Source organism: Epinephelus lanceolatus, chromosome 21 (genome assembly GCF_041903045.1).
Source record: "Epinephelus lanceolatus isolate andai-2023 chromosome 21, ASM4190304v1, whole genome shotgun sequence".
Lineage (NCBI taxonomy): Eukaryota > Metazoa > Chordata > Actinopteri > Perciformes > Serranidae > Epinephelus > Epinephelus lanceolatus.
Genome location: NC_135754.1, coordinates 15,837,365 through 15,852,942, shown reverse-complemented (window position 1 = coordinate 15,852,942; position 15,578 = coordinate 15,837,365). Strand labels below are relative to the sequence as shown.

Genomic DNA, 15,578 nt, shown 5'->3' with positions numbered 1-15,578 from the left:
GGCGGGACGTCTCACGGTCGTCTTATATTCCATGTTACTATTGGCTAAACTAAATGCATATCATAATGATAATGCATTGTCAGGTTTTATTTCTTCTGCAAAGATTTAAATAAAGTTTCGAATCTTTTACAAAAACTAAATGACGCAAACCTTAACAAATCTACATTAATGCATATTGCAGATTAACTTAAAATTGTATAAGTCTATAACTGATGTGAATGTGTAGTTTTAGGCTACTACATAATAAAAAAATGAATTAAAAGAAATCCATGATCCACCTTATCTGAGCTTGACAGCCCTTATTGTTCAATAAAAATCTGGCTCAAAGGACCGATGTCAAATCAAGTTAATTTTACTTATATAGTATCAAAAAACAGAAGTTATCTCAGGACACTCATATAACCTACAGCACCATACCCATTGATTTAACCCTTTGAAACCTGGAGCGACATCACTTTTCTTGTGTTGCTTTCAAACGCCTTTCACAACCATTTAAACCTCTGGACCTTCAGCTAATTGGTGCGATTTCTTCCAGAAACATGGGGGGAAAGGCAATGAGCAACTTGGTAAGAAATGTCCCACAAATTGTTTAAAAAAAAAAAAAAATTGGTTTTTGTTTGTGGTTTTTTTGTTTGTTTGGGGTTTTTTTTGAAAAAAGACAAAAGTTAGGTAAAAATTATACTCAATTATTATTATCATTATCATTATTATTATTATTATTATTATTATTATTATCATCATCATCATCACTGTAATTTTAAGTACCTTCTTTCAATTTCAATTGTCATTTATTTATTTATACTTTACTTTTTAATTTTTTACTGGCATCATTAATATTGAAATTTTTAAAGCAAGGTATTATTAGCTTATTTGTTGCTATGTTGTTTTGACATACTGCTACTGTGCCAGCCCTGCTATAACAACCCCTCTGTCCACCGAGACATCATCATCTGTATCAGTTCAAGCAAAAAAATTATCTGTCCCTGTATGTGTATTCAGATACAGGACCTGAAGTGGGTGTGGCTTTTACCGGAAGTTCCATTAAATCGGGCAGATGTTGTCTTCTCTAACCTTATATTCATTGGCAATAAAATTGTTGTGCCTTTAATGCTTCAGATAGATTTAATATTGGCATATAATTTATTATGAAATATATTTCCACATCCTCGTACTGTAGCCCACTTTTCATCTAGCTATCTATCTTTAGTTTTATTTTTATCTAAGTTTTATGAACTCTCTGAAACCCCATCACCACCCTGTTAACTGGGAAACATTCAATCAAACAACTGACAAAAAGGTTCATAAATGCAAAGATTCAGTTTTGCTTTGTAAATAGGAACAATTATCAATAATGATGTATAAAAAAATATCCTTCAGTTGAAGGGAATAATCTTAAATTCCAATGATGCTGTATTTGCATTTATTAATATTTTGACTGTGTTTTTGAAATAGAGGAAATTAACATAGACTACAGCTAAAAACTACAGAATTTAAGCTTCATTTTGATGTATAGATGGCAGAGGTTTAAAAGATATCCAGCTGCCACTATGATGTGAGCCGCAGATCGATCCACCTGCAGTCATTGGCGAGTTTGGTAAGGCTTAATAGAAAATCGGGTTCATATCGGGTGGATGGGTCAAAACGTGACAAAGCAGTGTTCTGAGTTATCAATAATTTACAAAAACATTGCATGCAATAGTCCACCTTCCCCCCCTGTCCGGCTATGGGACCTGTGTCTGTTATCTCATTCTTCCCTCATTTCCTGTTATCTCTCCACACTCAGCAATCCAATAAAGGCATAAAAATGTCCCTGAAGTAATAAAATAATAATATAAATGATGAGTAAACTGAACTTTGTGTCTAAAATCTGTAGAGTGCACATTTAAAACCTCAACTTGATGAGCTGGCCCATGTTGATAAAGTTGTAATCCAGGTAAAGTCAACACTTCAAAATCATAGCCAACTCAAACAGGGGACAACCTGTAATTGGCTAAATTAAGGATAGTCTGATAGCAGGGGATATGAGATAGACTCTTTATTTCATTTCCTCAATAAAAACCAATAACAATACATTATAGTGACGCATGATGCACATGTTGCACAGTCAATCTCTTCAACCAAGCATGATCCAGACACGCATAAAAAGCAATTATAATTAAACTTGTCAGGTTACAGTTGTTACAGAAACCAGGTTGGCTGATTATATATCCCATCAAGGTGATCCACAGCAATCAAGGTATCATATTTCTGGGCTCATCAGAATCAAAGCTCTCTAAAGAAGGCCCATGCAAATGACTACACTTGCTGTGCATCACTTGAAATGTCATATAAGATTATAGATCAACAAAGAAACACTTAAGGAGTCACATATTTAAAGGTGAAATGTATGAGGTTAACACCAGACTCAACACCTGCACTGAGTCACCAGCAGTGAGGAGTGCAAACCCCAATATGGCCCACCGAACCGTTCCCCTGTGTCTCATGGAAATACAGTGTTGTGTCATTACAGGAGCTCTTTGTGACTAAACCATTTCATATGCAAATGTTGTGCCTCTGATTTCTTTTGATTTGGCACTCCATGTTAGCCGTGGGTTATATGTGCGCATGAGGGGCTGTTCAGGTGTAATTGCCTTTCAGGCCTAATTTTCCCGGGGCTTTTTTTGCTTTTAGAAGCACCTGTGTGCGGATCAAAGCATTTGATTGTCATTTGTGTGTGTCAGCTTTGTTTCGAGTGGGCGTCCTTACAGCGCATGGATTGTTAAGTAATAGCCTCTCAAAAAATTTCTATAGCGGGAGTTCTTTCATTAGAACAGAGCATTTAAGTTACTAAAAAATCATAAAAAGGTTTAGTAACAGTGTTATCATCTCCGGAGATGGAAAATGAAGAACCCTACAGACATATCACATGATCAAAAATGTACAAATATTGACATTATTCAGGCTTTGACATGCAACACATTTCATACATATTCCACTGCACTTGAAATGTCAACTGTCCATTTGCAGGCTTTCATAGATAATAGCCACTTTTTTCATTATCTGCTTGACCCCTGACTGTTAATGTTACATGCAACTTTCAGTACACTAGTCTTAATATACAGATCTGAGGTCAGAGGTCACATCAGTGTCGTGTCCCAGCTTCATAAATCAAGAAGTAGCTGCCCAAGTCAGTCGGCTAACCAATAAAGCACTCGCTTCAAAGCATATGGTCATATTTGCAAAGCATCAGTCAAAGACCCTGCACGCCTGCATGTCCTGCCCTCCTCCTCCTCCTCCTCCTCGGTCATATCAAAGAAGCATGTGCACGTCACGAGGATATAATTACACCAGTGGCGATCCTGCTATCTAATAAAAATGGAAATGAAAGGTGAGCATGTCAAATGTAAATATTTAAGCTTTAATATTATTGAACATGCGGGGGCTTTCTTAGAATTTGGCTTGTATATTATTGTATGACATCTTAGCTCCAACCATGGATGTAGATTTTTTGTGTGTGCAACATATGCAACCCCACCCACCCGAAAAAACACATGGAGGTAGAAGAAGAGTTTTATTTTGACAAAATTAGAGACATTTACACCATAAATTGATGCAGAGGACCCCCTTGTCCCCCGTTTAAACCTACGCACTTGGCTCCACCTGTAGAACAACAGAAGGAACACAGTGTTCAATTGATTCATTAAATATTGAATGTGCAGTAACTGCAAAGTACTTACAGTACAGTACCTGAGCTGAAAAGAGACATCCTATTGAAATATATTAAATCTGGGTGTTTCCAAATGCCATGTAGACGTGTGTTATCGTGTTTGGGAGGGGAGGAGTTGAGCAGCGTGGGGTGCATTGGTATAAATGCACCCTGTGTACAGTTGGCGCAGACAGAATAGCACTGAATCACATCTGCACCATATCATCTTTGAATTTATTTTAAGCTGCTTTGATTGAGGAGATACAGAAGCAAAGCCAAGAGATGGATAAGTGGAAGATTCAGCTTCTTGTTGTGACTTTTTGTGCTTTGGTGCAAATTGATCAGGCACTGTCTTCCAGTGCGGAAGAGGAGAGAGGGTTGCCCAAAGAGTGGCAGGTAAATGTTTACAATTCTAAACCAATTCCCTATTTCCTTTTTTGTTTTTTGAGTATTTTTGTTTAGTCAAAAATAAATGAAGACAGTAAATGCATGTAACTATTAAAATAAAAATGTAACTACCTACTAAAATTAGGTAAAACAGTGCACCTGTTCATTTCTGTGTGGCACAATCCCAATTTTATTTTTTTAACTACAAAAAAATATATCAAAAGTGTGGATTTTTCCTGGCAGGGTGAATCACTGGAGGCAGGTCTGATCCACCCGATGGCCACTCTGATGAAAAGATCTAAAGCCCTTCGCTTCTATGGACTCATGGGGAAACGCTCAGGTGGCCTTTAATCTCATCTATGCACGAAAAAGTTTTTAAATGTCCCCTTTTCTAGACCTGTGGTTTGGGGTGGTACATGACTATAAATACATTTCTGATTTTGGTTTCTTTTTTCCCTTTAGGAATAAAGAAACCTTCCAGTGCAGACAGACGTAAGTAGCTTGATGTTACTTTCAGACTCACTGGTGTCATGGAGGGTATACGCAGATATACAGCCACCTCTTTTTCTGGCTGTTTACCCACATTATCAGCCAAAGGCGATTGGAATATATGGGAGAGCAGCCTGTACCAACCTCCTCCTCACTAGCCTTAGTAACTGTAGTATAATTATTGCATTACAACCACAAAACTGCTTCTTTGTAAGTGTGAACTTTCTCACATTTGTAGGAAAAAAAGTGTTTGTGGGTCTGATGGGAAGAAGCATTTCCAGTGGCGGTGAGCACAAACACCAACACTCGTGTCAAAATATCAAAGCAGCTTTAATGATATTAAAAATATCAAATTGCTAATACACATTTAACAGCTATGATTCAAATTACAAGGCAAATACAGTCCCACTGAAATGTTGAGTTGAAAGGTTTTCTGTTTATTACAGAATCTCTAACCAGGAGGATTCCACCTGCGACAACCACTGCGATCGATGTTTCGGAGAAACCACTCAAGCAAGGTATGATTGTATCAGTATAAAAACCTGAGGTTGTTTTATTTCTATGTGCACTCTTACAGTGGTATTGTCATTTTTTTTTAATCATATTCTGAGCAAATTAAAAATATCTATAATTCATTATTTCCATTGTTTGGCAGGTTCATCAGAGGAATGGGTCCAAATCCTGTATTGATGGAGCTAGAAAAAAAGTACACATTATTAAGATCTATACAATTTTACACCAACCAAAGACGTTACCATACATCGTACTCCTCAAAATACACTCTGCTTACTGATCAATTCATGCTAACAATTATTGTGTTAATCCCAAAAAACAATCAAACAAAACAAAAACATCTACCATCTTCAAAAACGCACATTTCTTAAAGGAAATAAAAATAACAGCCTGTAAATGCTGCTAAAGGTATGTATTATTTTGCATGAGCAAAGCAAAAACATTCATGTTATCCACCACACTGGACCATTTATCATTTAACATTCAAAGCTTAGTAGATGTAGGCAGTTTTAAAATAGGACAAAGATTCTCTGCTGTTAATTGACAATGTTAAAGTCAACAATCATTGGACTTGGAACGTATGGAGCTTAAAAGTCTAAAGGAAAGTAAAATATAAAAGTTAAAAAAAAAAAAGTTCAGTTACAAATAAAGCAGGGTAAAATCATAAAAGAAAGAATGGACATTGGTATTTGTTGACAGTTCGTAGGTCGAGGCTACTTGTGGCTGGTGAGGCTGGAGGTGAGTTCATTCAGTAGCCTGAGGATCTTAGTGCTTATGTCCCTTTGGGAGGCGTCCATTTTAGTGAGCTCGGGTCAATGGTTTTATTGCTATTGCCGCGCTTGATCTCCTTCGCTTTCCACTCGTCTATCAGGTCCTAGGAGGGAGAAAAAGAACAAACCGGGCTGTCAAATAGGGTGATTACATTCACGCAAAGCTGCATTACTATCATTTATTACACGGCTCTATTAAATGCTGTATTCTGATTGGTCAGTCACGGCATTCAGCGGTCTGATATTACTGTGTAATGACCGTTGCTAGTAGCAACGGTCAGTACACAGTTGCTATGTAGCCCAGCGTTGAAGTGAAGTGGCTGATTTTAACATTTCTTTTAACTTATTTGGAGAGTAGCTATAAGGATTTTGAGGAATGGGATGCCGCTGAAGAATAAGAATACGGACTTTCTCTGCCAAAAACAAAAGAACACGGATTTGAATACACACTCGGCAGTCATGCTTAATGACATTTTACGCGAGTTTTATGCCTCGGTTCAGTCCACTAAGCCTTGGTGAGTACAAAACTTTCACCAAAAGTTGTCGAATCCGGTCGGTTTTAATGCACTTCGCGGAGGCAGACAACATTATTTATTTAACTGATAATTAGCGGTGTAATAAGCGGGATAATGTATAATGAGCCGGTGAATACTGGGAAAATAACTCCCTTCAGGGGAATAAAACCCTGACGCGCCCTGTCGGGAGTTATTTTCCCAGTATTCACCGGCTCATTATACGTTATCCCTTACTTATAACAGGAAAAATGCATTAGGAGTATCATCATCGCAGTAATGTCTTAGAATTTGGTCAAATATTTACTGTAATATACAAAACAACATCAGAAAATGTCCAAGTTAAAGGATAACTTCAACATTTTTCAATCTGGATCATATTTCCCCGTCAGAGACTGAACAGTTTTTGAAACTGGTCCAGTACTGAGGGAGCGGGCAGCGGCCAGCAACCACACAACAGACTGTGATGGAAGCATACAAGACAATTGAACACCATTGTCCATTAAAGTGGTTATTTTCATTTTTCATTCACAGACAGGCTCAGATTGTTATTATAAGAGGCTGAAGTGTCTCTTTACCTTTCACTTGATTTGGTCAGTTTATTATTGCCTCATTAAGCAGAAGTCTCCTTCTGAAATATCACAAAATGTCACTTGTTGCAGGAGAACAACAGTGGAAATGTGTGTGAGCTTTGGAGAGTATAATAACTGGAGTAGTCTATAGTAAACATAGTTTAGTGTTATCTTAAAGATATTCAATGTGGTGGATGATTATTTACCCCATTTCAATGAGGCTTTTGAATTTGACCTCTACCCGTATTTCTGTCACCTGGAGTATATGTATGAAGGGTCGGTATAATACGACCTATGATATATATTCATTATATTTTACGTCTATATTTGCTCTTCCTATACATCAAGGAGAAACCTGTGGCAATAAATGAAGATAGTAATGTTAGTTACTGTACGAACCCATGTACACAGTCTTTTTTTAAAAAGATAATCATCTCTCATTCCCACAGCTGGGAAATTTGCTGTGTTACAGCAGCAAAGGGGACAGTGTAATAACAACAAGCATCAACAAGATGTAAACATACACTAAAATACATTTTCTATAAACTACTCCAGTTATTATACTCTCTCAAAATCTCACTCGTTTTCCACTGTTGTCTGCAACAAGTGACATCTTGTGATATTTCAGAAGGACACTTCTGCTTAATGAGGCAATAATAAACAGACCAGATCAAGTGAAAGGTAAAGAGACACTTGAGCCCCTTATAATAACAATCTGAGCCTGAGTGTGTGCTGAAAGTAACCACTTTAATGGACATACAGTGATGGTGTTCAGTTGCCCCGTGTGCTTCCATCACAGCCTGTTGTGTGTGGCATATTAAGTTATCCTTAATATGATTTGTATGACCAGTAGAGAAAGTTAAAGTACTTCAGAATTAACTTTTCAGTTGCATAAGAGGATTCTGTCGACATGATCTATTAAAATGAACATTTTGTTTTTGTAAAATTATTTAGAGAAATGATAACTCAACAGTAAAAAACGACAGACAATCTGAAGAGGCCAATGGGCCGACATCTTACCTGTCGCTTCAACACCAAGTGCTTTCCCTTCCAATATTTGAGCATCTGGAGAGACTGCAGGGTGCTCACAATGTCCACCGGATTGACTGCAGTTTCCTGACTTATCTCTGCGGATCCACAAATATTACAACAGTAAATATGTTGTGTATAAGCATGTGTATGTTAAAAGATGATCTTTTTATGTGTTAATAAAGCTTTCTCAACCAAGCTACATGTTACAAACATTTTGTATTTTATCTTAAAGGAGCTGTATATGACATTCAGAGCATATCTGTGATTCAGAGTCTGAGCCAGAATTGTCTGCACACAGCTCTCAACATGGAGGTGGCTTAGCTGGTGGCTCACAGCTAACGGTGATAACAGCGCAAACAGTAGAGCTGCAATAATTGATTGATTAGTTGTCAACAATTAAATGAATCTCCAACTAACTTGGTCATTGAGTAATCTGTTTAAGTAAAATTTAAAGGAAAAAAAATGTCAAAATTCTCTGATTACAGCCTCTTAGATGTGAACACTCTGGTTTCTTTACTCCTCTATGACAGTAAACTGAATATCTTTGGGTTGTGGACAAACAGGACATCTGAGGATGGCATCTTGGGCTTTAGGAAACACTGATCAACTAATCGATTAATGGAGAAAATAACTGACAGATTAATCGACAATGAAAAGAATAGTTTAGTTGCAGTCCTAGCAAACGGTGCTGACAATTGCAAAAGTGCTGATCTGCGGGGAACTTGAGGTATGGCGTTAGAGTTCTGTGACAACATAGTCCCGCCTCCAGGTCAGGACGACGCTGTCAGCAATAATCGGTATATGAGGACAGAAAGGTGGAGATGAGCTAACCAGTAGGATGCACACATGCACTAATGTGAACGCAACTTGACCAGCTACAACAACAAAGAACAGAGAAGCTCAGATTACAAAAGACACAGGGAGTGTGACTTCATTCTCTGCTTGGGACACCATTACTCCACCATATCTTTACACAGCAAACAGGTGTTTGCTGCTTTATCAATGCTCTGAAGGTCATACACAGGACCTTTAACAGTGGCAGAGCAAGGCATGTGGGCCACCTGCTTGAGTTCTGTGTCCTCACTCACCTTTGATGGAGATCTCCTTGCCTTGGAAATTGTACATGTATCTTAGTAACACTTCCTTCCAGTAGCTACGGTAACTGATGAGGCCGAGGTCAGACAGAGGCCTCTCTGGTGAGCCAACCTTCTCTTCCACTTTGGACAGCAGGTAGCCTAAACAAAACACACAAGATGGTCAGCAAGAGCAGTTTAGAAAAGCACATTCAAACTATATTTCAGTATGGTCTGAAAACAGACAGTGATAACATTTAGATAATACTGATTTTATCCGAAAAATGCCAAAAATCCTAACAATTAAAACAGACAATTTAATCAATAAATCTGGGATGACAAATCTTGCGGTGGCTCATGCATTTACACATAAAATGCATACTGTGCTTTACCTAATGCTATTACAAGTGGAGATATATAGGGGAGACATAAAGTTACAAACAACTAAGGCCTGCAACTAATGATTATTTTCATTTTTGATTAATCTGCAAATAGAGTGACACAGGACAGAGTTCTAAAACCCAGAAATGAGTTTGCATTTACCCTTTATGTTTACTTGTCTCAAAGTCAATGGGTTTTTGGTTAGATGCCAGAAATAGTGTCTGTGGTTAACACAAGCCTAAGAGACTTTCACGTTTTGTTCTAAGTCATAAAATGTGTCTGTAAATACACATCATGAACTTTGAATCGTCTTGAAAAGGAGGCTGCTAACAAATGGCTAAATGAGACTACAGAATGCCCATGCAATGCCATGGTGGTGATGGTAGGTCATGCGACCATAGTGTAGTTTGTTTATAGTCTAATGTTATAGCTTTTTACTTCTGGCGATTGCATTAAGGCTTCAATAATTGTAAAAGTGGTGTTCATTTGTGAAGATTATCTTTTTGAACAAAATACGTAAGTAGTCGGTTTGCCACAGAGCTTATTTTTTGCAGTGATCCAAATTTTAATGGAAAAATCCTGTTGGCTTTTTGATGAGGGAACTGGTGCAATACTAACTTTCACATCAGCCTACAGAAAAACCTCACATCACTGGGGCACTCTATAATTGTCATGATTAATTTTGTCAACAAAATGTCAGAAAAAGTGAAACATGCCATGCTGTGTAATTTTCCTGAGCCCTAGGTGACGTTTTCAAGTGTTATGTTTTATCAGACCAACAGTCAGGGTTCCCACACATTTTCATGGACAAAATTTCCAGACTTTTCCATGACTTTTCAAGGACCATTAATAAAGAATATGTTTTCTTGCATTAGCCCTGCATTTTTAAACATATGAGATTCAAACTCTATTTAAACTTAATTTCAGCTAGCTGGCATACAGGAGGGGAGAGACAAACCTAGGGAGACAATGACGAAACGTACACGATGGTAAACAAAACACTGTCACGCGTCGACACATTACATTGAAAACTACAAAAAATTTGTTTGCAATTATGTTATATTATGTGGAAAGTTATCCATGGACGATTATTCTAACAATTTCATTATATACAACAAATTTCCATGACTTTTTCAAAATGGTCAAAGATTTTTAATAATTCCGTGACTTTTCCAGGCCTGGAAAATGCTGTGAAATTCTATGACTTCTCCAGGTTTTCCATGACTGTGGGAACCCTGAACAGTCCAAAAATCCACAGCTACTCAGTTTATTATCATGTATCACTAAAAAAGGGAGGCACGAAACGAGCAAAGTTTTAGCTTTTTTGCTTAAAAAATGACAATGAAAATAGTTGCCAATTAATTTTCTGTCGATCGACTGCTTGTTGCAGCTCTACAAACAACTGTCTCATTCAATATAGTGCTAACGCTCTGGATAGTAATTTATTAATTATAACTTATATTAGACAAATTATGCAATTCATTAAACAAGCAAGAACCAATTTCAGATAAAATTTTTCCTTCATATACCTAAATATTTTTGAGATCTTAGTCTTTTTAATTTTATCATATTCCACCAGGACTTTTTTTAAGCATAGAAATAAAAATAAATAACTTTACAAAAGTAAATAAATATAAACATTTTACACTGAGTATTCCTACTGTTAGGGCAGTCAGCACTTATGACTGTGATTTTGGCTCAATAAACAATTGACAAAATAATGGAAAAATCAGTAAAAATATACATACTGAAGTCGATGAGCATCTTGCCAAAGCCCTGCCTCATGTACTGTGGCATTGTCAGGATGCAGGATACGTTGTAGTTGAGGAAGGAATTCTTCTCCTGGAAGTGATAAAAAAAGAAAAAAACTCCAGCTGTATCTGTATACAAATTTAATTTATACAATATCTAATTATTTGATACTGTATTTACACACACCATAAATCTACACTTGTTTTCCATGTACCTTTGAAAAGTATCCCACTAAATGGCAGCCAGTGTTGTCAGCCTCAGTCATGACGTAGAAGAGAAAAGGCTCCACGTCATAATAGAGCGTTTTGTGGTCCAAGAAGAGCTTGGCAAGTAAACACAGGTTCTGGCAGTAGATCTGGGGAGAAAATGGCGCTCAATCTCTTGCTTCATTTATTGTCTTAAAAGTAAAATGTCACTGTCCCAATATCAACAAAACCAGAAGGAGTCAAGATTTTAAAGTCTGAGTCGCCTACCTTATTCTTTTTGCCATCTACTTCAAACACAGATATTCCCCCCTTTCTGTACACCTCATCTCCTGGAGGGTGCTTCCACACACACTTGGCCTAAAAAGACACATAATAAATGCACATCAGCGTTATTTAAAAAAAAACGTAGGTAGCATGTACACATGTAGTAAATAGATATATAAATATGACTTGAAAATTTCGGTCTCTGGCTCTCACCATGTGTCGCCTCAGAATGGTCTGGCTCTTCATGTACTTGAGGCAGAATTCACAGACATAGAGGCGACCCAGGCGTGCATACTCCTCAGGGTAGGGTGAGTGATACCAGGTGTCCAGCTCATAGCGGCCAAACAGGATGGTCTTTATCATGTTACTGCCTTCGGTGATCTGACCTTGGATCCGCAGCTTCTCCTGCAGGTGGGAAGATACGTGATAAGATTGTTTTAATATATGAAATCTTATCTCAAGTGTGACACTGATGGGAGATATCAAACAGCCCATTACCAGATCTTCAGATGCACGGGCCTGAGCTTTTCTGAAGAGCTCCAGATCGTATTCACTGGTGATGTTCTCTAGCAGAGGCTCTCTGGTGTTGCTGTGTGTTTGCCGATGCTCCTTTGGGCCAGAACAGAAAGAGGAATGGAGGTAAGAAAATATAACTTCCATTATACAAATATAAAAATGAAGTTGTCATATGTTACATGATGTACCATGTGCTTTTCCTTCTGCTCCTTCTGAAGGCCAGAGTTTCGCCCCTTCCTCATCTCAGCCACCTGCTCTTTGTATTTGCTCTGTTTTGATGTTGGTGTCTGAAAATCGAGACAGAAATACATTAACTTTCATTGTTATTGTATTAACCAATTATACAATGTGAGGTCCTAACATTCATGTTCTTCCTGTGGGATAGTGAACACAACTGATGTGATGCCAATCATTGCAAAAAGAAGCTACCTGATGACGAGTTGCATGGCGCGAGTTGTTTTCTTCCTGACTCTTCACCTCCTCCTCTTGTTTCTCACGGCTGATGGCTTTCACCTGAAATAAAGAGGAAGATGCAACTCAAACTGTCAAATATTTTTTCACATGCAGCTAGGTCTTAGTAACGTATAGTAATTTTAATTATATATTTAAAAGTTATTTCTGAGATACTCACCTTGCATTCATCAGCAGAGAGATTGTGGTAAAGAGGGCAACCTGACACAGCAAAATGACGTTCATGTTTTCCTGTAAGGTGACCTGGGCAAATTGAGAAAAGACAGTAACGTATATGAATACAGAGACATCAAATCAAATCAAATCAAATCAAATCAAATACATAATGTTCATGTAAAGAGTCAGAGACCCTTGATGAACCTATACATTTTCAAAAGGGCAGGGGTTTTACCAAGTGAATTGCATCCTGGCGTAGGGCATTTCATGTTGAAGTTATACGTCTCGTGACAGCGGCGGCGCTTGGGTCGATGAGAGAGGTCCTTATCTGAGTCTCTGTTGGCTTGATCTTTGGCCTGGCTCTCATCGTGGGAGGCATTGGGACTGGAGATGTCCAGCTCAGACTCAGAGGAGGGGGCATTTCCTGTGGGCGTCAATGGTGGAGATTCGTCCTGGTCTGCAGCTCGCTTCAAGTCGGGAGTATCTAAAGTAAACAGAGTCAAACCATCATGTTTACTAAACAGTGAAGATGGTGTGCATTGTAGAAACTTTGTATTGTATTTAAAGGAAAATGGCCAACCCTGAGAACTTTGGCTAAGGCGAGTAGAGGCTCTGGTGAGGCGCTGTCTCTTGGGCATGTTTCCATCACTTTCTGAACTGTTGGTTTGTTCTCTCTCGGCGGAGGAGTCAGAGTCTTCAGTTCCATCTGAACCACTCCCGACCATGTGTCTCTATCGGGCGGGGGGAAACTTAAAATGAGAGGCATCCTATACAAATTCTGTAATCATGGATCACAAATGTAAAGGCTGATGTGCCATTGCAAGTGTCAGTGATGTACATTAGACATGACAATAGGAGTCTGCCCTGCAGAGCACAATCAATGAGGTTAGCTTGCTATTGAGGGCTGATTTGGGTAAATAAAACCAGCATCCCAAAATCTGGGACAACGAAATGCTTGTGTATCAAGAGCTCTGTATATCGGTTTGCCCGCTGTTTCTATCCAGCTTACTCTAAAATTATAATTGGAGAGAAAAGGCCACAGCTGCTAGCTCGCTGCTAGCTGCATTTGTGGTATGGTAAACAGCTGTGATTAACACTTCCACCACAGTTAGCATTTGCGTCTTTTAGAAGAACAGCTGACATATTCAAATAATGTAGCAGCTGATAGCCATAGTAGTGCCTACATATAGTCTAGGTAGCACCTCAGCAACCTAATAATATTGTTAGCTTCGCGTGTAATGCTAGCTAAGCTGTCCTCTTTTTCATACGGCTAATAGACGGTGGTACCAAACTCCATTAACAAATCTTGCATTTTAAGATGTTGTGGTTGTTGGTGCTTCCGTTAATGTGCCCATTTACATATTATAGAAATAATACAGGTTAATATGGTCTCATGGTTAATTCGGCACACATATAACCCACAAAGCAACGTCGATTATCATTAATACCCGCGTTAAAGTTTTAGATATGGGTTAGCTTCTCGTTGCCGCCCATCAAAGTGTAGTTGTCCTACTTTAACGATAACTGAAAATTTTGATAAACGTAAACCATGACAACAAGCGTAAATACAGTTTAAAAACAACACCATTGTTAAAGGCAGTTTGATAGACTGGAGGTATGTAAAACAAATGCAATGTTTTGGCATGCTCAACTGTCAACTTATTGAATGGAATATGGTGGAACATTCGCCTCATCCGGAGAGTGAAGCTAACTAAGCTAACGTTACCCTCTTGTGCGACCTACATTTGTTCCTACCTGTCGTCTACGAGGCATTTTCAGCTTGGTGAGCGGTACTTCCTGCGGGTTAGTAGTCACAAATGGTAAAATCCCCCAAACGTTGGATAAAAAGACGAACGTAAACTATTTATTGATTTTTTTGGGGGGCAGAAGTTTGTATGTACACAGCGTTGCCTGGGTCTCACCCGCCGCATTCCCCGCACTGACAGAGTATGGAATAGCACTTCCGGTGAGAGTCTGTGAAGAGTGAGCCGCCACACCAGCAGGGGGCGTCTCTGTGCCGCACTGCTATGGGCACCCGCAGCAGTGCAGCACCGAGTCACTAGTAATCTAGTAGCTACTAAATGAAGATTAGTAATCTAATCTAGATTTAGGTTAGCAGGACCTTTTACATCAGAGTGTCTGCATTCAAATTTGCATCTTGCTTTTCTAATTAATAGGCCATAAATCACTGTCTCTAAATCAGACAAAAATATCAAGAAACTAGCTCTTCTTGAGTATTCGACTTTATCTAATGGTCTTTCTTAGGATGGAGTTTAAATGTTTAGGTTCTGTGTAAGTGTTGTTGTTGGTCAAACTAAGACCACCCTTAGGTGCATAGATGGATTGGACCTAACACAAATCCTCAAATTAACATGTAGCCTACTGACCAGGAAAAGACATAAAGACCACAAAGAGTTGCAAAGGAACAGAGAGAGTAGTTACAAAAACGGGCAAAAACAACCATAAAGAGACACACAATTACGAAAGAGACACTAAATGACCAAAAAAAGGCACAGAATTATCTCAAATAGACACAAAATTACTACAAAAAAGTTGGGAAACAACCCCAAAAAAAGGGCACAAAATGACTACAGAGAAATACGAAAGAATAAAAAAAATAAAATAAATGACAGCAAGGAAATACAAAGCAACTACAAATAGAGGCAATACAACCAAAAAGGGACTCAAAATGACTACAATAAGACACAGAATGATCATAAAAGACAGAAAATGACCGAAACACAGAATAATTACATAAAGGGGCAAAACATCCAAAGAGAAACTAAATAACTACAGAGA

The 15,578-nt window shown here is 38.2% G+C and overlaps 2 protein-coding genes across 3 annotated transcripts; one reads left to right on the top strand and one right to left on the bottom strand.

Moving 5' to 3' along the window:
* Positions 1 to 3,892: 3,892 nt before the first annotated feature.
* Positions 3,893 to 5,707, top strand: LOC117247511 (uncharacterized). The gene is made up of 6 exons (XM_033612097.2): positions 3,893 to 4,081; positions 4,316 to 4,412; positions 4,535 to 4,564; positions 4,800 to 4,847; positions 5,008 to 5,079; positions 5,217 to 5,707. The coding sequence occupies exons 1-6, from the start codon at positions 3,968 to 3,970 to the stop codon at positions 5,249 to 5,251; spliced, it is 396 nt and encodes a 131-aa protein (XP_033467988.2). The 5' UTR covers positions 3,893 to 3,967; the 3' UTR covers positions 5,252 to 5,707.
* kat7b (K(lysine) acetyltransferase 7b) lies at positions 4,873 to 14,735 on the bottom strand. 2 transcript variants are annotated; one of them, XM_033610589.2, is made up of 14 exons: positions 14,523 to 14,735; positions 13,360 to 13,510; positions 13,015 to 13,263; positions 12,784 to 12,866; positions 12,582 to 12,665; positions 12,341 to 12,439; positions 12,135 to 12,245; positions 11,850 to 12,041; positions 11,640 to 11,729; positions 11,381 to 11,521; positions 11,163 to 11,256; positions 9,049 to 9,195; positions 7,949 to 8,055; positions 4,873 to 5,948 (listed from the first exon to the last, which is right to left on the bottom strand). In XM_033610589.2, exons 1-14 carry the CDS (start codon positions 14,550 to 14,552, stop codon positions 5,847 to 5,849), a joined length of 1,680 nt encoding a protein of 559 aa, XP_033466480.1. In that variant the 5' UTR covers positions 14,553 to 14,735; the 3' UTR covers positions 4,873 to 5,846. The 2 variants fall into 2 exon arrangements, with proteins under 2 accessions (XP_033466480.1, XP_033466481.1); XM_033610590.2 differs by having other exon boundaries at positions 14,535 to 14,735.
* Between the last annotated feature and the right edge of the window lie 843 nt (positions 14,736 to 15,578).